The 24,004-nt window shown below is 34.6% G+C and overlaps 2 protein-coding genes across 2 annotated transcripts; both read right to left on the minus strand.

Moving 5' to 3' along the window:
• Positions 1 to 403: 403 nt before the first annotated feature.
• LOC121319880 (carboxypeptidase A1-like) lies at positions 404 to 6,358 on the minus strand. The gene is made up of 11 exons (XM_041257797.1): positions 6,287 to 6,358; positions 4,990 to 5,071; positions 4,734 to 4,868; positions 4,329 to 4,433; positions 3,887 to 3,988; positions 3,652 to 3,753; positions 2,725 to 2,835; positions 2,260 to 2,350; positions 1,907 to 2,106; positions 1,454 to 1,538; positions 404 to 1,170 (listed from the first exon to the last, which is right to left on the minus strand). Exons 1-11 carry the CDS (start codon positions 6,349 to 6,351, stop codon positions 983 to 985), a joined length of 1,266 nt encoding a protein of 421 aa, XP_041113731.1. The 5' UTR covers positions 6,352 to 6,358; the 3' UTR covers positions 404 to 982.
• An 11,773-nt stretch (positions 6,359 to 18,131) lies between these two features.
• On the minus strand, positions 18,132 to 23,410 carry LOC121320260 (carboxypeptidase A1-like). Its single transcript, XM_041258511.1, has 11 exons — positions 23,346 to 23,410; positions 22,732 to 22,813; positions 22,345 to 22,479; positions 21,987 to 22,085; positions 21,658 to 21,759; positions 20,655 to 20,756; positions 20,357 to 20,467; positions 19,329 to 19,419; positions 19,043 to 19,242; positions 18,816 to 18,900; positions 18,132 to 18,340 (listed from the first exon to the last, which is right to left on the minus strand). The coding sequence occupies exons 1-11, from the start codon at positions 23,408 to 23,410 to the stop codon at positions 18,153 to 18,155; spliced, it is 1,260 nt and encodes a 419-aa protein (XP_041114445.1). The 3' UTR covers positions 18,132 to 18,152.
• Positions 23,411 to 24,004: the final 594 nt, after the last annotated feature.

The raw sequence follows: 24,004 nt of genomic DNA on the forward strand, positions 1-24,004 counted from the left end.
TTTCCTAGTATCGAAAGTGGACCTAAGTGGAGCCGTCAGATGGAGTACCTTTCAGTCCCAGGATTACAAAACATGTGAGCACACACTACACAAACAATATGTGTGTGTATTATATGTTATAATCATATATATGCTATGCCCTATATATTATTACTATATATACCAATAGACGTGTATTTTCACCACAATAAAAGACGTGTTATTTTCTACTGTTTTCTTCTAAAAGTCATAAAGTAATATCATTTTAATGATGTATGCTTTTTTTTTTTTTTTTTTTTTAAATATACTCCCAAGTAAAAACTTGTGTGTAACTTAAACTCTTCAAAATGTTTTAGAAAAGGGGGCATTGTACAAAGAAAAAAAACACCTAACCATTTTAGTTTTCATTTATCACAGTTCTTATAACAGAAAATACTACGATCACAACAAAAGAAAACATTGATCATTATGCTTAATATTTACCTAGCAAGTTGGGCCAGTGTTTGAAAAGCATGAAGCACATCTACATCTGTATCCTGATTCTGACTCGCTTACCAAAATCTTAAGCGGCACTTTCTTGATCCTGTTATATCAATATTAATCTCTACTGTCCCACACATCACTTGTGAACTGTGCTGAATGAAACAAAGCATTTGAAAAACGTTGCGCTAGGGGACTGTATGAGTGGAAGGAATGTATCCACGTTGGATGAAAAGCAGATAAATAAGTCCCGGTACAGAGTACTGGTGAGTACCTGTAGAATTTCACCCCTGATTCAAACTATGTTATTTAGTATCACCTCCATTCAGATCTACTGAATAGACCTCAGAGTTTTCATATTTGGTACGTAGCTGTAGTATAGGTATAAAAAAAGAACCTGAAAAAATCTATGATTTTTGCATGAGGAAATCATTTTATTCAGGATTATTACTTTACAGTCAACATTTGGCAATTAGGAACCTAATTAAGATAAAACTTCAGTTAATAAAGTTTGATCACATATTTAGTATGGATTGTTATAGGTATGCTCCATGATGGTCGTAATAGCCAGCCAGGTCTCCTGGGCGGTAGGAATGATTTGGTTGGCAGGCAGTATAAACCCATATCTACCAGTGTCACGCAGTTCAAAGGTGTAGGAGTATTTGATGCCCTGGTTATAGGTCCAGTCAATGGTGCCACCACTGGCTTGGTCTAGTTACAGTAAAAAATAATAAGATGACCATAAAAACATGATATATCTTATGACATTTTTGGTTATAAATAAATACATTTATATTTAGAGAAAATGCATTTACTGACTTTGCATTCATATTAAGTATCTCATCTATGCAGATAATCCATGAGTGTTTTAAGGTTTACTAGACAAAGTACATATAGAAATCATTAAGAAATAAACACTACAATCCCTCTAGTCACTTTAATTACCTATTCAAATTATAAAAAATAATAATCCATAGATAAAAGAAATACTTACAGATGGTGTTGATAATACTGCCATATCTATAGCTGGTTCCATATAGAGAAGACAAAGCATCAATAGCTTTTCTGGCAAGGCTGTGCTGTAAAGGTAAACAAAATATTTGATGTTGTAATTCCATGTTTTTTATAGTTACATGTAATTTGGCATATATAAGGTACAGATTGAATAATATAGGATTATCAAATATAAATGAGTTGATGCAAAACAAAATGCTATTTTCTTTGCTCAATTTATGCATACAGTGGAGTCCGTGGGTTTGGTTTCAGATAATAGAAAAGTTGTACAGTGAACCGGGTCTATATTGTATTTTCTTTACTGATGTTCATAAGAGGGGTCAACAAAATCATCCTTGCAGGGAATCACCAGCAGGACTAATATAACTTTTACCACTAGGACAAAACATAATATTACATCACTGGGACAAAACATAATATTACATCACTGTACCAGTTCCTGCTGATTCGGGGCAGGGGTCTTTGTATATCCGTAAGGATAAAGAAGCATCTGGGAGTAGCTATGGATGGAGATGAAGGCCTTGATGTTGCCATGGCTCTTCACAAAGTCAACAATGGATTTGACCTCCGATTCAGAATTGGCACGTGGTCCACGGTAGGTTTCAGAGCAGGGGTTACTGCTGGCACCAGCTCCTGGGATTTTCAAGCACAATTGCTTATTAAGCATTCTCTTAAGGCTTTTTTGTTGCACAGAGGATTCTTGGTCCATTATAAATGTAGGTAATCAGAGCATTTTCTCTATAGGATAGTTTTCTCTGTCTTGCTCTCGCTCTCTCTAAAACATACCTCCAAATCCAGCATCCCAGTTCCTGTTTGGGTCAACTCCAACACAAGAGGATCCTGAATTGATGGACCTGGTTTTACGCCACATGCGGTTCTAAGTTCCAAGAAAAATGAACAATAGCAGATTTTAGTTTTGTTAATCTTTTATAATCTATTACCAGTCCTATCCCTGTTAGACATTATTAGTAGCAACTATGTTTAAAATTCTGTGGAGAGAGTAGTTCTTGTACTCAGAATGTCAGTGTCAAAACATTCATTATAATCAGATTAACGGATATCAGATTTTGTCTGTTTGTTTTGTTTAAATATAATGGCTTATACTTTGTAAATACTCAAACAATTTTTAAACATACATCTTTGTTGTAGTTCATCTTTATCTGTTAAATATTATTCTATTAGTATAATGGTTTCATAATCACAGATAAAATGGACAGAAAAAGTAAAGTACACAAAGCTTCTTCCACTTACTTTGGTGTGTGTGAAATGGAATCCATCAGGGTTGGTGACAATCTCAATGAAGATATCCATTTCATTTAGGATAGAGGTAATGAATGCATCTTTTCCGTAGTCGGTGGCAATCTAGACAATACAAAAGCATTATTACATCAAACTAACACAGTATTATGGTCTCAGTAGAATTACTTTATAATTAGAAATGCATCAAACAGTGTGTCACATTTTGACTAAATGTATCCAATTTTAAACAAAAAATAAATCACACTTCTGATATAGTAATCTGATAGAAAAATATATCCCTTTAATGTACAGTATGTCTGTTTAGTGGAATGAAATCATATACTGTATTACGCAAACCATGAAGCATGTCTGCAAGGAATGAGGACTTTTAGCTAAAATGATACTGGAATTTCTAAAACTACAAAGTGGTGTCCTGTAAGTTAAGCATTATAGGCATGCTTGTTTATATTAGTTGCCTCTCAATTTATTTCAGGTGTGAAAAGTCTAAAAGCAAAGAAGAACAAATTCAGATCATTCTGACGTGAACGTATGCATGCAAATTGAGAGACATAATTTTGAATACATTCTGTAAACATACTGCACACTTTAACCATATGTCACAACAGTTTGTGAGTCGCTACACCTTGGGTGAGCTCATGAGGCGAGGCGCGAAGCAAACCTGAGTACTATCAATCACCCGAGAAGTGCCGATATCCCACAATGACACCAACCTTGGATTACCATATTAAAATTATACAATGGCTATGTCATAATTTGCATTTATAAACAACAAACAAAAGTAGGGTTTAATCATACAGCCATTGAAAAGAGGACGATACTTGCTGTTGTATAACATATAATGAATTATGGGACACCCTATATTTTATTGAGTTAAATGATTACCTTCAGAAGTATTTAAATATAAAAGGGAAAAAGTACCTTTTTTGCCATCCAGATTCCGCTAGCCTGTGTGACCCACTCACGTGAGTGAATACCGGTATCAATCCAGATGGCTGGGCGTTTGGTGCCGCCAGTGCTGAACTAAGAAAAATAAGAGCAATCTAATAATCCAGAAGAAACAAGCACATAACATTGTGGGTTTCAACAGTAAACTAATAAATATCTCATCTATCCAGTATTTAAAGCGTGAATGATTGTAGAGTACAGAGCATACCTTAAGAACGTAAATGGGGCGATTCTCAAAGGTGGAACCAATGTTAATTTTGCTGACCAGGTTAGACTGTTCGGAAACCAGCACATCCATCCAATTGTAGATCTGTTGTGAGTGAGGTGGAAATATAGTAAATTACCTGTTAAAGTTGTTTATAGTTATTATATTAATCAAAAACCTAACCATGTTACACAATTGAAACCTGTTGTACTTAAAGGTGTCAAAGATACTTCCATTGGCTCTCACTAGATGGTAGCATCAAGCATCATCAGGGTGAGATTTTAGTCTTGATTGGGTATCAATTACGCTAACATCAGTATATATAATTTTCAACATTAAATTTAAAATCTTGGCAGAGAACATGCATACTCTGTTTTTTAATTATTATTTTTTTAAAACCACAGCTTAGAGTAGGTGGTCATGTTATAAAATTAGAATACCGTACCTCATCCAGAGTGTGGTAGCTGGCATAGTTAAAGCTGTCTGTGTTTCTCATTTGTTCAATGGAACGAGATCTGATTATCTGAATCTTTTCTTCTTCCACTACTGACTGTGAAATGAAGGGTGGCATGAATGTCAGACTCTGATATTGTGTTGCAGTGCAAGTATCAATTAATATAAATCACTCCAATAACTGCCCAATTTTGACTGGCTTTTACTTTTTTATTTTTCATTTTGACTATGGCAGAACTATGCACACTAATTCTAGCGATTGAAATCAACACACAACATGCAAACAGACATGTCAGATTTCATCAGACATGTCAGGCAATATTCGGACAAACAAGTCAAGGTGCCTTTAAACAGCGTTGCATGTTGGTTTAATAGGTGGATGTCATCTGAAACGTACCTGCAGATCCTCAATCATGATAGAATATTGGATATTGTTGGACTCCAGAAATACTTTGACGGCTTGAAGGCTGGCAAATGGAACATGAACATCAGTGGGAAAATCAGGATGTGTGGGCCCCTTCCAAAAGTCAAGCTAAGAAAGAAAGGTTATTCGTTTAATTTATTCCTTGGCATATTTGTTTATTTGTTTGTACAACGTGTATCCGTTTGGTTATGAAACCCTCCCAACAATATGTTCTTAAACAGTGTTGTACCTCCAAGTTCTCAAGCTCTTCAAGATCCTTCAACAGGGTAACCTGCTCCATATCCTTAGTCACTATCCTCAGCACTTGATCCCTAGAATACATTTACAATAGTATTACACACACTGAAATGCAGACTTCCCTGATCATTTAAGGGCTGCATACTTCTTTAGAAGTTGAATTCTTATTTTATGTGAGACCTGAAAAGCAGATTGTAATAGCAGTTAACAGCTTCTCGGTCACAAGGATTACATAAGCAAAAAGAAACAAAATATTTGATATACAGTAGATATCTGGTTTTATTTGGAATTTTAAGGAGTGTTGTCATTAAATAATTGTAGTTATTTTAAAAGTAAATAAGCTTTTAGTACCACAATAATAATTCAATAACACGGTTGAGGTACCATAAATACTGCTGTAATGGTTTCATAGCAATGGATAGATTTAATCTAAAGCTAAGGTAGATGTGGGTTCTGAGAAGCTGCGAGAATTTCCAGGTTTCTCATACAAAACATCAACTCAAACAATTCTTGAAATTTAAGAAGCCGCAACAACCATTAAAGCAAAAGAAAAACCATGGTTTGACCACTGAAAAAAGAGCTTAAATAACAGCTCTTCACAAAGAAAACTGTAGTCAAAGGAACATTACAGAAAAACTGTGTATTTCTGTTGATGCAGTGTGACAGCCTTGATACAATCAGGATGGTGTATTAGGGCAATATCCTACAGTTAGAACTTTCCAATATTGAAATAAACAACGTACATTATAAATATACAGTGTATCTATAAATTAAATCAATTATACATATATAAATTAAATGAATTATATGTTTATCTATAAAAACTACCAACTAATGTCTTGTATTAATTTATTACAGGATTTGTGTATAGAACAACATGTCTAACAGGCATTGCATGGGACCAGAAAAGTGTACCGGATAATAATAGTGTACTGTTTTAATCTATGTCTTACTACAAGACCTTGATAACCTTGTTCTATTCTACACTGTTTTTACCTTAACCACAAGGCTGAGTGTTGCAATAGACCACAAAATAATAAAAAAAAAGAAATGAAATACTGCTAGTATATTTGTGCTGTGTGGAAATATAAATGAGGTCTTAGAAATATAACCAACAGGTCAGGGAAATAACTGCCAGCAGAGATCTCCACTGTCCAATAAATCATTTTGTTAGGAAGGTGTACAGTCCTAGGAAAAATCTTACTTAAAATAACTAATATCAGAAATGGTAAGCTCTATTGATTAATCTTCATATTAAATATACTGACCATTGAAAGAAAATGACTTACCCCACAAAGATCTTCTGGCTGAAAACAGCCACCAAAAGAGAACTGAAAAAAATCACCCCCTTCATTGCTGGTGGAAGGTAGAAAAGTAACAACACAAGCATCCTCTTCCTTTTATACTGTCTCATGCTAAGATGGTCTTGGTGTGTCCTTGTCCTATTGGACGTTAAGGTTTCAATTTACTGAACTGTTGTTTGCAGATATTTCCCTGCTGTTCAGATTCCCAGAGAAATATCTCAAGTACTGATAAACCTGCTCTGGGTTTTGAACCAGTTCAATAAAGAATTTAACAGCTGCTGTGATGTTTCATAACCAGCAAATAAGAACTTGAGTTGAAAACCTGTTTCTTTTTAATTACACTTCTTTTCTTCACAGCATGCCAGTTCATTTTAATTACACTGGTGTATGTGAAAGATGTATGTCTTTATCTTTCACCAGGTCTACAAAAACAACCAGATTTATTTATTTATATATGCTGTGCGTTGATTTTCGTTGAGAAGCTTTGTGATTGTCAACTAGGAATAGAACTGACATGAACTGCAAAGAAAGAATTATAGAGACAGAGTTAAGAAAAGTGGATAAACTAAAAAGAGATGATCTACTAGATTATAAAAATAGAGATAAAAAGGTTAAGAGAGTCCCTTTAGCAATGACGTACTCTAAACTTTTGCCCAATATTTCTAATATATGCGTATTCTACATAATTCAGAAAAATTGAAAAAAGTGTTTCTTAAGGCCCCAGTTGTCGCATTCAAAAGATAAGCTAATTTAGGTGATATTCTAGGTCACAGTAAACATAAAATAACACTGTGTAACAATTTTTTTTTTTTTTTTTTTGGTTCCTGGGTAGTAAGTGTTATTTCCTAATTGCTTATGCCTCAAAAGTATAGAAAATGGCTATTATTCCCCACAAACTTTGCTTTTGTGACCAGGACAGTGATATTTTGAAATTTACCTATTTTCCAGAACATTCCATATAAATTCAGTGCTGAGTAAACTTGGAGTAACCCGTCTCTTCCCCTGGCTCACTTTGTGCACCTCAAAGAGGATTACAACAGCATCAAGGTCCGGTGTCTTCGTCGGACCACAGATAAAGAAGATCCTGGAGTGCAATGAATTCCCCAAGAATCTTACTAGTAAGGAGAAAGTGGCTTGGAACAGCTTTGTCGCAGTGGTTCGGGGCTTCCTGGGCAATCACAAGGCCGAAAACTATTTGGAGCTGGTTGAGACTCTGGTGAAGAACTACGGCACAATGGGCAGTAGGATGTCCCTCAAAGTCCATATCCTTAATGCTCATCTTGATAAATTCAAGGAGAACATGGGAGCATACTCGGAGGAGCAAGGCGAGCTCTTCCACCAGGATATACTGGACTTTGAACGTCGCTACCATGGACAGTATAACGAGAACATGATGGGAGACTACATTTGGGGGCTGATTCGTGAAAGTGATTTACAGTATAATCGTAAAGCCCGAAAAACTACTCACTTCTAAATCTTTTGTAGTCATTTTTGTATTACTTTAGTATAAATACATGTTAATTTGGATTCATATGTTGTTTTTTTCTGACTTTATGTGAACGAAAAGACACAAATTTGCCCGTTTTCTCATTGGAAATAGGTAAATTTCAAAATATCACTGTCCTGGTCACAAAAGCAAAGTTTGTGTGGAATAATAGCCATTTTCTATACTTTTGAGGCATAAGCAATTAGGAAATAACACTTACTACCCAGGAACAAAAATTGTGTTACATAGTGTAATAATTGACAGAATAGGTTCTACAAATACTTGCACTAGTACATGTAAACTTTGTAAATACATGGACAAAAGTAGAAATATAATTAAACATAAGAACACCACATATCAACTAAAAACTAATACCTACTGTAAAAATAGCAGTGTTGTTTATGGAATAGCCTGTGAAAAATGTGATGAAATAAAATATGTTGGAGAGACTGGAACAACTTTATATAAAAGAATTCAGAACCAGCTTTCATTAATTAGAAATAAAAAAAAAAAATGAACTCATAGTACAGCACTTCATCAGTCAAGGACATGACATAAATGATGTAAAGTTTGTAGTATTAGAACAGCTAAAATTAGACAATGCGACATATAGAAGAATAAAAGAAAGTAAATGGATAAATAGACTGAACACAATTATGCCAGCGGGACTCAACAGAAAAGAATGAACTAATTAATTTCAATAAATATATCAAAGTTAAAAATAATTAAATAAACAAAATTAATTCAAAAGTTGTGCATGCTGATGCGCTGGGGAGACCACATCAAGGCTGATCCTCAGAGCCAGCATTGCATGATAATATAAATATAAGTTTATATAAAATAATGTTAATTAGAATTAATATAGATTTAAAGATATAAGTAAAAGTGATGTCACATATAGAACACCATTACATCATGTAAGAATAAATCATGGATTTGAATATAAACAATAACAAGTAGTTGTCATGCCGTCAAACACCTATAAATACCTCCAATGTTTTGATTCAAACACAGGCTCCCTTGAGAAAGATATGTACAACATATCGAAACGTTGGGCAGCTGGCTCTTTGAGCTATATATATATATATATATATATATATATATATATATATATATATATATATATATATATATATATATATATATATATATATATATGCTTAACATACAGCCTACAGCACTCAGTATTCCCAGGTGGTCTCCAAACCAAGTACTAACCAAGCCCAACATTGCTTTGCTTAAGCATTGCATGGTAAGCTCGATTTTAAGAGCTTTTTACCGTCAGAGACGTTGCCCATGGGTCACTACGTGGAAGTAGCTCTTCTTGACCCCCAGTTGATGAATAAGAACATAAGAAAAGTGTAACAATGAGAAAAGCCCATTTGACCCTGGAGAATCACCTGGGATCTGGTTCGGGAATATGTCTGCATGAAATCATCTGTGTTCACATGAAGTAAATGGCAATATTCTACTAAATTAAAACATACAGTAATTTAGTTATATATTTGGTATGTCCCTTATCAGATAGATAAGGGATACAGTTTTGTATAAACAGCTTACATAAAGCACACAGGTGCATGATTTTTTTTCCATGACGAAACTATAGAAAAAGTGTTAAGCAATCATATGATTTAGGTGTGGAAACATTGGTAGATGTCAGTGAGGAAGAATGCTGTAACAGACTACGTTTTATTGAGGCCATAATACTATTGTTTAAAGTATTATGTAATATAATAAAGCATGCAGAGGTACATTGTGTAAAAGGATTTGACGTAGCTCTGCAAGTGTTATAGTTAGTAATCTTTGTTTTGTCAACAGATATATATAAACATACATGTTTCCTCTTCACAAGTGTGACTGTTGCTGCACTGATGATGTTGGGCTGGCTGGTAAGAGCAATTTTTAACTGGCTGAATTCGCTACCCAATGAGTGCATTGGCCTTACTGTGTAGACAAGACAATGTCTAACAACAAGGTAGAAATGAAACAGGACAATACACAATCTAAAATGTGACTGCTAAAATATATGCTTTAAAGAAATGTCACAGAATGACTAGTTTTGTTGGAAGAGATTGGGTGCAGCAGACTTAAAACCCAAAATACACAATAGATGTAATTAGAGAAAGTGTACTTTGCAATAACTCCCCCAAACAAGCATAACCACCTCTTTCACTAAAAAAATCCCATTTTACATCATAGTGTATGCTTTATTATTGGTGAAAGCTGTTCAATTCCTAATATCTAATTGATTGGTAATACCATTCTTGTGTATGTTCATCAGATGTGTCACCAGAGTTATAGATAAACACTGTCACTGTTTTGATAATTAACATAAGGCACTTTGTGCACTAATGTTGGGAAAATCAGTTTAGGTATCTTTAGTGTATTTCATCTGCAAAAATATTGAATAAAACAACAAAGTAAAGAAGCACATTAATTAGCATCACAAAGAAAAAGTGTTATTTCACAACAATTCCGTTATTCTGCAATAAGATTGTGTCATTAGGAAAGTTTTCATCCCTGATAGAGAAGTCATACCCCCTTTTCACACTGGGAACACTTGTAAGTGTACCGAGTACAGTACACTTACCAAGTGTGCTCGACGCTTTTCAGTGGAAACCTCCTCGGATCGTTTCTTTCACACTGGATGTGTGCTGAGTACACTTGGAAATGTACTGAGTTCACTTCCATCTTTTCAAGTGTACCGAGAACACTTCCCTTTCACGTTACACATCTGTAATTGTACAGCCTACTTCGTGTACTTCGTGTCTTTTTGTGGGATCTGATCTGCACAAAATCTCACCCGCAGTTTGAAGTCTCTCAGCTACTGGCACTACTACGAAAATAATTCTCAAGTTATCATTTGTTTATTATATAGGCCCGCCTAATATAACATATGATAGTTAAATATTCTTAATTCTCGATTATTTTAAATGTGGAGGTTTTTTTAAATCTTTTTTTTTTTTTTTTTTTTTAAATCTTTTTTTTTTTTTTTTTTTTTTTTTTTTAACTTTTAAAGTTTATCATCCGATATCACAGTTAGCTAAAGCTTAAGTACAATATTTCTACAGCTGCAGAAGAGGCAATGGAATGATTTGCTTCGTCTCCTTGACAACTGAGTTACATCAGTTACTTAACTAAATGACACTGCTGTACACTTGACCTTCGCAACTGAACTGAGAACATTTTTCTTTCACACTGAAGCAAAAATAAGTGAACTGTCTCCAGAACTGATGCAACCGTGCCGAGACCAGCTCTTTCATGTGGTCTCAGGAAGGTTCGTTTCAATCGCTCTCTATTACAGTTCCCTAAATGTAAAATAAATAAATAAGTAAAATAAAATACATTTTGCAATGGTGTCAGTTTATGCAAGTTGTAATACCTGGCGTTGTTTTCTGCGTACTGTATATTACAGTTTTAGAAAAAAACTTCATTAATATATAATATTGTTAATGCATTAATTTAATACACATTTAATTCAGTCAATTTCATTATCAAACAGTTTGGGTTTTCAACTTTTGTGTGTCAGGACCCCTAGACCTGGGGATTGATATATATAGATTATATATATATTATATATTATTATATATATTATATATATATATATATATATATACAAATACCTGTTGCGTTATACTAGAAATCTTTATTTTATTAGTGGCGTTAATGAGATTCTAAGCGCTTCAGATAAGTTTTTGGCGAGGGAGTAACTCAACTTACCCTATAGATTTTTACCACATAGAGATTAAACTGTATTTTCAAGGCCGCATTTCTGTTGTAACATTACCTTGCAGTCGTGAGAGCTATCTCGATAAATACTGTAAATTCTTTAATGGTACATGGGGTAGCCATTAAAAAAAAAGGGAAAAGTTCCCGTTTTAACTGCAAATGTTGTTTTTAACTGTATAACCACGCAATATGTTCTAGAAGATAGGCCCGAAGTCGCGTAATATATATATATTATATATATATATATATTATATATATATAATATCTATATATATATATAATATATTATATATTAAAACTCTGTGGGCAACAACTTAAAACTGCAATATAAAGCCATAGAGGTAAATAAAACAAGTTAATGCATTGATAAGTTATGAAACAGTTTGTTTAATATTATAAGCACCTTTTCTTAACAGTTGCCTCTGTCGATGATTTCGATTGGAGTTGTACTAGCTGGACCTGGGTCTTTATGCTTCAACCTGTGTCGAAGCATTTTTTCTTATTCTTACTGTGATTGACTGCAAAGACAACAGGGCTAGGCAGAGACTGGATAATGTTTATTGGGTTGTTTTTTCTTGTGTACAATTTAGTAGTAACTGAAGACATTGTATTCTGGGAGATGTAGTTGTAGTTGTTTGTTACATATCAGTACACAATAAATGCATGAATACAAAATAAGCCCTAAAAATAACTGATAACCAATTCACCAAACAAGGGAGCTGAAAATACGGAAAGCGTTGTATCCTCTGCATGTATCCACTCGGTCATCTACTGTAATATAACACTTTAGTTAAACCTTAAATGGCAAACATTAAGAAATATTACACTACGTGGTAACTGCTGTAGAGAGGGTGTTTTGTTTCAAGATATCCTGATAAAAATGGTATATATATAAAAAAAAACTGCTAAGTCAAACAGCATACTGTAGGTATTTCAATATTAATCCCTACTGTCCCACACATCACTTGCAAACTGCTGAATGAAACAAAGCACATTTGAGAAACGTTGCGCTCGGGGACTGTGAGTGGAAGGAATGTATCCACGTTGGATGAAAAGCAGATAAATAAGTCCCGGTACAGAGTACCAGTGAGTACCGCAAAATTTCACCCCTGGTGTTATTTAATTCCACCGCCATTCAGATCTACTGAATGGACCTCAGAGTCTTCATATTTGGTGGGTAGCTGTAATATATATATAAAAAGGAACCTGAAAAAAATCTGTATGATTTTTGCATGAGGAAATCATTTTATTGAAGTTGTTATTTAGGATATTCATAGATTTTTTTTTGTTACTTTACAAGCAACATTTGGCAATTAGGAATCTGATAGAATATTGAATATTGTTGGACTCCAGAAATACTTTGACGGCTTGAAGGCTGGCAAATGGAACATGAACATCAGTGGGAAAATCAGGATGTGTGGGCCCCTTCCAAAAGTCAAGATAAGAAAGAAAGGTTATTCATTTAATTTATTCCTTGGCGTATTTGTTTATTTGTTTGTACAACGTGTATCCGTTTGGTTATGAAACCCTCCCAACAATACATTCTTAAACAGTGTTGTACCTCCAAGTTCTCAAGCTCTTCAGGGTCCTTCAACAGGGTAACCTGCTTCATATCCTTAGTCACTTGATCCCTAGAATACATTTACAATAGTATTACACACACTGAAATGCAGACTTCCCTGATCATTTAAGGGCTGCATACTTCTTTAGAAATTGAATTCTTATTTTATGTAAGACCTGAAAGCAGATTGTAATAGCAGTTAACAGCTTCTCGGTCACAAAGATTACATAAACAAAAAGAAACAAAATATTTGATATTTATTTGGAAATATTTTACATACAAAGCCTGCAAACTGTAAAATATGTTACTCGCAATGAATCAACAAGGGAGTATTTGTAGAAGTTATTACAGGATTTGTGTATAAAACAACCTGTCTAATGGGCATTGCATGGGACCAGAAAAGTGTACTGAAAAGTGTACCTCTTACTACATGACCTCAATAGCCCTGTTCTATTCTACACTGTTTTTACCTTAACCACAAGGATCAATGTTGCAATAGACCACAAATTAAAAAGATAAAAAATGAAATACTGCTAGTGTATTTGTGCTGTGTGGAAATATAAATGAGGTCTTAGAAATATAACCAACAGGTCAGGGAAATAACAGCCAACAGAGATCTCCACTGTCCAATAAATCATTTTGTTAGGAAGGTGTACAGTCCTAGGAAAAATCTTACTTAAAATAACTAATATCAGAAATGGTAAGCTCTATTGATTAATCTTCATATTAAATATACTGACCATTGAAAGAAAATGACTTACCCCACAAAGATCTTCTGGCTGAAAACAGCCACCAAAAGAGCACTGAAAAAAAAAATCACCCCCTTCATTGCTGGTGGAAGGTAGAAAAGTAACAACACAAGCATCCTTTTCTTTATATACTGTCTCATGCTAAGATGGTCTTGGTGTGTCCTTGTCCTATTGGCCTTTAAGCTTTCAGATTTCCAGAGAAATATCTCAAGTACTGATAAACCTGCTCTGGGTTTTGAACCAGTTCAATAAAGAATTAAACAGCTGCTGTGATGCTCCATAACCAGCAAATAAGAACTTGAGCTGAAAACCTGTTTCTTTTAATTTACACTTCTTTTCTTCACAGCATGCCAGTTCATTTTAATTACACTGGTGTATGTGAAAGATGTATGTCTTTATCTTTCACCAGGTCTACAAAAACAACCAGATTTATTTATTTATATATGCTGTGCGTTGATTTTCGATGAGAAGCTTTGTGATTGTCAACTAGGAATAGAACTGACATGAACTGACTGGCTATGAATTACACTGTTATTTTTATTGTTTATTAAAATAGTTATTAACATAACAATAAAATGAAAATGAGCTTGTGTAAGATTATTCTTTACTGTATGTTCTAGTATTTGGGCACACCTGTCTTCACATATGCATACAGTGGATGCAGGTCACTTTTTTCATGTTACTGCTAGCTCTAGATTTGCATTTACAGGTGACATGGAATACAAGTTCCACTACAGTATATTGCACAATTTATAAACATCTGAATAATTTATTTTAGGGTGGACAGGTGACACACCTGGACTCTTTACCTGTGCATGGTAATCAGTTTATTTATGACCTAAATGTAATATTTATTGTTGTGTTTGCAGAACAACAAGTAACAAGCATAATCTCATTGTCATTGACATGCTTGTTAAATGCCGTGATTCTTTCTGTGTTCCACCACAGAAGACATGCTGAAGAACGCTGTGATCTCCACTTTCCATTGCAGGGATCACTGCACTGAAGTTGATGAATAAGAACATGAGAAAAGTGTGACAATGAGAAAAGCCCATTTGGCCCTGGAGGATCACCTGAAATCTTTTCGGGAATATGCCTGCATGAAATCATCTGTGTTCACATCAAGTAAATGGCAATATTTTACCAAATTATAACATACAGTATTTGATTGTACAGTTGGAATTTAAATGCCATTAAAAGTGCCTGCAATTGCACTGCAGGCCTGGGGAGGTGTGATGGAAGCAACAGTGGGACTACTTTTTTTATATGCTTTTTTATCTTCTGTGCTTCAAACGATAGCTTCCATTGCCATTTCATGTTTTATCTAATGTCTCAGTAGGCACTACTGTATATATATATATATATATAGTAACAGCTGGCTCGCAACACAGGCTCGCTCAAGTTCTTTTTCCCTTCCAAATCACAACCAACACACAGGATTGAAAGAAATAGCGCAGACGCGCACTTTTTAATTACAAAAATAAATGAAACAAAACAAATGCCTAACTTCTTCGGTGCTCTTACTAAACCAATATGCAGGTCCCTAACTAGCTCGCAGGATGGCTAAGCCATTTACCTGGTATAAACAAAACAACCACAAAGTTTTAACACAGGGCTTACAATATATCCGACTGCTCAGAAACAGAGCACACCTTCTGCTTCCTTCTACTCAGCAGCCCCAAGCAGACTGACAGCTCACCTTATATACCCTTCGCCTGGCACTAATTTACAATGGCTATCAGGTGCGGGTGATAATTAAACAATAAAATAAAAAACACAAATAATTACACAAAATCATACATACACACATATTTTTGGCAGGGAGAATATTAACCCCCTCCCTGCAGTGTTACTATATATATATATATATATATATATATATATATATATATATATATATATATATATATATATATATATATATATATATATATATATAATGCCTATAGAAAGTCTACACCCCCTTTCAAAATTTTCACCTTTTGTTGCCTTATAGCCTGGAATTAAAATGCATTAAAATATATATATATATTTTTTTTCATTTATCTGCACATCCTACCCCACAACTTCCAAGTGAAAAAAATATTCTAGAAATTTGTAGAAAATTAATGATTTCAGGATAAATTCACCAGTTCCTGTAGGTTCCCTCTACTGGGTAGTGCATTTCAAAGCAAAGACTCAACCATGAGCACCAAGGTGCTTTCAAAAGAACTCCGGGACAAAGTTGTTGAAAGGCACAGATCAGGGGATGGGTATAAAAAAAATCAAAGGCCTTGAATATCCCTTGGAGCATGGTCAAGACAATTATTAAGAAGTGGAAGGTGTATGTCTCCACCAAGACCCTGCCTAGATCAGGTTGTCCCTCCAAACTGGATGACTGAGCAAGAAGGAGACTGATCAGAGAGGCTACCAAAAGGCCAATGGCAACTTTGCAAGAGCTACAGGCTTTTATGGCTAAGACTGGCCAAAGTGTGTATGTGACAACAATATCCCAAGCACTCCACAAATCTGGCCTGTATGGTAAGGTGGCAAGAAGGAAGCCATTACTCAAGAAAGCCCAACCTTGAATCATTGAAGTATGAAAAAAAAACACTCAGGAGATTCTGTAGCCATGTGGCAAAAAGTTTTGTGGTCTGACAAAACTAAAATGGAACTTTTTGGCCTAAATGCAAAGCGTTGTTTGGCGCAAACCTAACACAGCGCATCACCCAAAAACACCATCTCTACTGTGAAGCATGGTGATGGCAGCATCATGTTATGGGGATGTTTCTCATCAGCAGGGACTGGGGCACTTGTCAGGATAGAAGGGAAAATGAATGGAGTAAAGTAAAGAGAAGTCCTTGAGGAAAACCTGCTACCCTCTGCAAGAAAGCTGAAACTGGGACAGAAGTTCACCTTTCAGCATGACAATGACCCAAAGCACACAGCCAAAGTTACATTGGAGTGGCTAAGGAACATAAAGGTAAATGTCCTTGAGTGTCCCAATCAGAGCGCCGACCTAAATCCAATCGAAAATTTGTGGCATGACTTGAAGATTGCTGTCCATCAGCGCTCACCAAGAAACCTGACAGAGCATGAACAGTTTTGTAAAGAAGAATGGTCAAATATTGACAAATCTGGGTGTGCGAAGTTCGTAGAGACCTATCCCAACAGACTCACAGCTGTAATTGCTGCCAAAGGTGCTTAACTCAGGCGGTGGAGGCTTATCCAACTATGATCTTTCAGTTTTGTATTTTTAACAATTTTTTTCTCAATAAAAACTTTTTTCCCCTTAACAGTGTGTAGCATGGTGTGTAGATAAGTGGAAAAAAATACTCATTTAAATGCATGAAACTCTGAGGCACTGACACAACAGAATGTGAAAAAAAGTTCAAGGGGGTGTAGACTTTCTATAGGCACTGTGTGTATATATATATATATATATATATATAGATTCCTATTGGAGCTAAAAGACAAAGTAAATGTGATGTTATTGTATTTTTGGTTTCAATACTAACTTTAGATTGTGTTTTATTTGCTATGTTTAGATAAAATTTAGATTTTTAGAATTGTCTATTGGAGCTAAAATACAAAGTAAATGTGATGTTATTGTATTTTTGGTTTCAATGGTGTCTTGCCCTTAAAAAGCTAACTCTTTCAGTGGACTACACTATTGCAGTGTAATAGTGATAATGGCATTGCTGTGGGATATTCCTCAAACTTAATTAAACTCCTTTGTTCATTTATTGCCAAGTAATAGGCCACAGCAATGTAATTATCTGTTTATTATGACATTCCTAAAACATATTATAATAGCTGTATAGCTGTAGTTAAAATAGCTTCAATAAATTGAACATTTATTTAAAATATGTGGTCTGTTTTTTGTTTTACCAAAACTTGCAGTTTATGAATATAGAGTTGGGTGCATTTGAAAATCAAGGATTATTTCTGAGGGGCAGAAAATGTATAATATTTAAATCTTTATTTTTATATGAATTTATATAATCTCATATATTTCTTTAAAGGAAAAAAAAAGTTCATTTTGTACATATCTTTCAGTACGTGATGACAAAGCTGTGCACCTGTCATTAAATAATTCAAGAAACAACATCTGAATCTGTCTATGGCCTAAATGCAACAACCAACATGTTACATAGTTTGCAGAAACATAAGCATTAAGTAAAATATATTTTTAAAATATTAAATGAGACCGTGTTTTTGTTTTCTTTAAGGATTTCTTTTTCAAGGAATGTACTGTAATACAGCTACATTATGAAAAGTAGATTTGAAATTGGATTAAACAATTATAGCCTTTGTTTGCTGTACTCTTCAAAGACATTTTATAATTTAATATGGATTGTCTCGGGCATGCTCCATGATCTTCATGAGGGCCAGCCAGGTCTCTTGAGCAGTTGGAATGATCTGCTCTGCTGGCAACAGGAAACCATAGCGACCGGTGTCTCGTAGTTCGAACGTGAAGGAATACTTAATGCCATTTAAATAACCCCAGTCAGCTGTGGTACCACTCGCTGGATCTAAACAAGAAAATATATGGTCACTTTATACTACACCAACATAACGTTTAGACGCACTTGTCAAAACTGGCAGTGGTGAAATTTGTTTTTTTTCTAAAATTACATAGATTCAGCATTTTAATGACGTATCTGCCTACATTCATTAAAGAAACTGGTGCTGGTATTTACTTGTTATCGGTAGGATAACTCCCTTTTTAATTTGTCAAAACTATCATAAAGAGTGAGAATTTATTAATAGGACTCACCTACTTACTCTGAATGAATGTGCCACAAAGAAGACTGTCTGTGATACATTTTGTTATTAATTATATATTTTAAAGAAACATCCATTCAACTCACAATCCCTAAATTACATGTACAACTGGGTTCTCTAGCTTAGTGGTTGGGACTGTGGATGAGGTGGGTAAGAAGTCCTCAATTATTAATTAAAGTCTTTTTATCCACCCAGAAAAAAGAAAAAAAAAAGTAAACCTACAGATAGTGGTGATCATGCTGCCATAGCTGTACTTGGTTCCATGTAGTGTAGCGAGGGCATCCACTGCACTTTTTGCTAAGGTATGCTGCAAAATAGGAGGAAAATATTTGTGCATTTAGGAATACCATGAATTACCATACATTTGCCATTACAATGAAAGATCTTGAATAGTTTTACAAATAGCTCAACTCAATGGAATCAGTCAAACCAAGTCAAGCACTTCATACCAGTTCCTGTTGGTTCGGGGTCTCTGTTGAAGTGTACCCATAAGGGTACATCAGCATCTGGGAGTAGCTGTGGATAGTAATCATGGCTTTAAAGTTTCCGTGGCCCAGGATGAAGTCTACAATTGATTTCACTTCAGACTCAGAGTGTTCAAATGATCCAAGGTAGGTTTCAGAACACGGATTCGTGCTGGTGCCAGGACCTGTAAGATATTAATGGTAACATGTAACCCTTTAATGTGCATTAAGAATAAATAATGTGTAAAACATCGTATAAATTGAGCCATACCTCCAAATCCTGCTCCCCAGTTCCTGTTAGGATCCACTCCAACACAAGATGATCCAGGGTTGATGGACCTCGTCTTGCGCCACATGCGGTTCTGAAATACATACATTCATGAACCTGAGTTTGGTTTAATTTTATGTGCTGCATAGCTAACCTTTGTTATACAAAGTTCCCACAGGGGTGAATTGAACTAATTGCATTCTCTGATAGAAATTCTACAAATACAGTGTAATAATGTTGTAACCCAGTCAACACTAGTAGAGAAAACACCCAATTAAACTAACCCCATAAGGTGTCACTTTTAAATATTTGTTTAAATATTATATTTTAATAGTTAATTAATTTTAAGTGTATGATGTAAAATAAGCCAGTTTAGTATAAGTACAAACCTACGCAATTTTACCTTTTGACTTGGGACTATAATTTGGATTGACCTGAGTGACTAGCACACTTTTGTGACTAAGCAAATGCAAGACTGTACTTGAGTGAAACACAGTGCTCTCGTTATCTATGAATATTGTTGCTTTCTTTGAGCCCCACAACCCCGAAGTTCACAGTTTAAAGCTATAAAGAAAAAGTAAGGTGCTCCGTTACAAAAGTCCATTGTCAGTTATCAGTTATTAGTGGGGGTTTGGGGTTCTCTACTGTCATTCTGACCATGCAGGAAATAGAAACCACAGATTTGCAACCACAGGAAAAAAGAAAGAAACTTTCTCAAGGGCAGATATTAGGAAATGTCAACTGTAAAAACCATAAATCCCAAACCATTGCTGAATGTAAATCCTATATGTAACTAGCATTAAACAATAGCAATATATGATTAAACCACTCTAAATGCACCTCTTAATGCAAATAAAAGCACAGGACCCATTATATCTGTACCGTCTCTGGACCATTTTCATGGACACATCCTGGGACGGATTCAATATTTGAGTTATTTCCAATAACTCGTTTCACTTTTTTTTGTTGTATTCTAACATCACTAGGCTATTCCATGGTACTGTATATCTCTTTGGTTCAAAGGTACTTACACTGGTGTGGGTAAAATAATAGCCATCAGGGTTGGTAACAATCTCAAAGAATATGTCCATCGTGTTCAGTATTGCAGTTAGCGAAGGGTCCCGGCCATAATCAGAAGCAATCTAAACATCATGAAGAATGTGAATGTCAACGCGTTAGCCACTCAAAGAGAACATGATGTGTAGTATTTAAAGTTTTATATCTAGCACATTTTGACAAATAAGATTAAGAGCCTACTACTGTTTATTGTCTATAAAGGTACTGTAGTCAAAGGTGGTTATCTTTGTAATCATATCTTCAGTTGTGTACCTTCTTTGCTGACCAGATCCCAGTAGCTGGAGTGATCCATTCACGTGCATGAATCCCAGTGTCAAGCCAGATAGCAGGACGGTTACTGCCCCCAGTGCTAAACTGTTCAAATAAACAGGAATAATCACACCGGCTCAATTCAATTAACACATACATAGCTCATATAAATCATAAACAGTGGCCTGTAATATGCAGCATTCACAATTAAATTGCCAATTAACATTGTACCATAAATTACATATGACAAACAAGATATTATCACAAAAGAAATAAATCTTATGATAGCTGGAAAGATTATACATGATAAACACATGTGTTTAATGAAAATCATCCTTAATATATTGATATATAATACCAGGAATTAAAAGCAAATACTAATATTATGTTTACATTGTGTCCTGTATCAGATGTCTACTTTGAATTCTGAAACATGGATGTACCACCCATGACCACTGGGGTTGCTACACAAAGAAAGAGGAAAGCAGGACATGAATACGTCCTTCATTGTTCATTGTTAATTGCAGTCATTTTGTACAGTTTTTTAAACTGCGTTAGACCTTTTCTGGTTTGGGAAATGTTTCCAGACATTTGTGAACACTATGATTAATAATAATTATATAGTGCAGAATGTAAACAATTAATTCGTAAAAAACAAACTTATGTTTGCTTTTCATATCGTCGACAAATCAAGCTCATTGATTTGCAATAAAAAGCGTTAATAAACATGTCCTGGAGATATTGTAGCATTATTAAATAATGTGGTGTGAAACTTGAGGAACAGAACATGTTTCAATAGAGCCTCCTTCATCAGTTATCAAGATATTATAATATATTCTTTGGCCATCTTGCACAATTTTGTAACCTCACAATTTTGATTTACCTGGTCCAAGAGCTGCCTTTCAAACAATAATCCAATGTAAACCAGGGTTCATATTAATCAAATTAGAAATCAAATTTGGTGGACTGTAATGAGTGTAGTGTATTGGAGGCATTGTTTCTTTACCTTCAGTACATTAATAGGACGCCCCTCAAAACTGGAGCCAATCTGAATCTTGGTAACCAGGTCTGGGTACTCAGCTTCTAAACTGTCCATCCAGCTATAAATCTGTATAGAACATTGAAGAAAACAACATTTTACAGAAACTTTTAATGACGGCTTTTCATGTGGCCAATTACTTAATTGGTTATTGGGAACCCAGATAATTTACATTAACTTGTTCCATGCAATTCTGTATAATATACAAATATTAAGAGAAGAATTTACAAGCTTTTTGATCCTTTTATGTTACAATTGATTCTAATACTGTTGATTAATTTTGTACAGAAATGTACCTCATCCAGTGTGTGGTAGGAAGCATAGTCAAAATTGTTGGTGTTTCGATCCCTGTCACGAGAACGGAACATTTCTTCTTTTTCTTCATCCAACAGCATCTTTGTAAAAATAATAGGTTCATGTTATTTTCTTTTTCTTTTTCTTTTTTTTATCAATGAATGTTAATATTTTCACAATTCCAAATGTAAGAATGTATTATTGTAATTATTTTTGTATACTGGACTAAAATATTTACTTTCTGTATAAACATTCCATTTAAAAACTAATAAAATATTTTATTCACAATAATAATAATAATAATAATAATAATAATAATAATAATAATAATAATAATAATAATAATAATAAAACCTGTACCTGGACATCATCAATCATAACTCTGTATTGGATGCCATTAGACTCCAAAAAGGCCTTAACTGCCTGAAGACCAGCAAAAGGAACGTGTACATCCACAGCTAGAGCAGTCTTCACAGGCTCACGCCAGAAGTCAAGCTAATAACAAAACATTCAACAATAGCATGAAAGATTATGCGCAGAGCATTCTTATTCAAACGGTGCATTTTGTCCTGCCTGTATTCTGGGGGCTCGCAATTCAGCACACTTAGTAGTCTCTGCTTGGGAGAGGCAAAGCTTTTGGGGGAATCTTGCATTGCACCAACCTCCACCATGCCTTCCTGCAGCATTTAATATTTTCATCACCAAACAAACTCTACAACTATTGCAGACAAAAGGCTCCACTGCTACCTTCAGGTGTTCTAGGTCCTGCAGTTCCTTGAGAAGTGTGATCTGCTCCTCGCTGCTTGCAGTGACGCGGAGAACCTGGTCCCTTTAAAAAAAATAAAAGCATAATCCCAAATGACTCACTATAAAATCTTCTTTTAAATAATATATGGTTATGTCAGTGGCCTGAAAACTTCAAACAGGCCCTAAAAACTAAGCAAGTAACCTATGCAAGACCTCACCACCTTGTTACTAAAAGCAATATCACTATAAACATGAATGTAGTATTCCCTGATTTTCATATTGGACTAATGCAAACAATGCAATTACATTTAAAATAAATAATATCTGAAGCATGCAAATTGTAATAGCCGATTCACTACAACCGATCATCTGTTGACACCCTCTTGTGGCTATATTAAAAAGTGTTTGCTGCTTTTTCAGACATGACAAAAAAATTATTAAAGTGAATGGATCAATTGTATAAGTATGATAATACCTAATACGATTTATGGAAAAAAAACCAGAAATTATTATTATTATTATTATTATTATTATTATTATTATTATTATTAATAATAATAATAATAATAATAATAATAATAATAATAATAATAATAATAATACAGAAAACTTACCCAACGAAAAGCTTTTGGTTAAAAACAGCCACAACAAGGCCACAGAAGACCACCAAACACCTCATTGTTAGTTATGTTCAGAAGAAATTAAGCCATCATGTTATTTTATAAGTGCCCTTATCTACGTGTCTCAAGGTTGTTCTTCAACCTGTCACTTCAGTGTGTGAATTTCCCATAGCAGAGTAAATCATTACCATTATAAACCAAATCTAATTTTTCTCCACCTAATTTGCTAGACAACTCATGAGTAATTTTGATACAATGCACACATGTTGCTAAAACTACACCCAGGGTTTAGTAATGCATATTAAACTTCACTATGCAGGCCTTGGAAACTGAAAGAAAAATTCAACTTAAATTTAAAAAAGGTTTGTCTAACCTGTCAAATCACACCAACGTACTCCCCTCACAAGTTATTATTCTTATAGATTCAGCGGGTGATATGGGAGAACAGTTTGTTATAATATAGAACTGTTCTTGTTTTTTTTTTTTCCCCCCTCCATCTGTATGAAAAAATATTCACATATTCAGGTAAAGTTATAAGCCTCACAAACTTTCGTAGAAACAGATAAAGCTGCCAGTGCTAATAAGAGGTAAGATATAGGATTTTGAAAACCTCTGGTAGCTGTGTGTGCATTTTACAGTATGCATCATATCTA

Source organism: Polyodon spathula, chromosome 8 (assembly GCF_017654505.1).
Source record: "Polyodon spathula isolate WHYD16114869_AA chromosome 8, ASM1765450v1, whole genome shotgun sequence".
In the NCBI taxonomy this organism is placed as follows: domain Eukaryota; kingdom Metazoa; phylum Chordata; class Actinopteri; order Acipenseriformes; family Polyodontidae; genus Polyodon; species Polyodon spathula.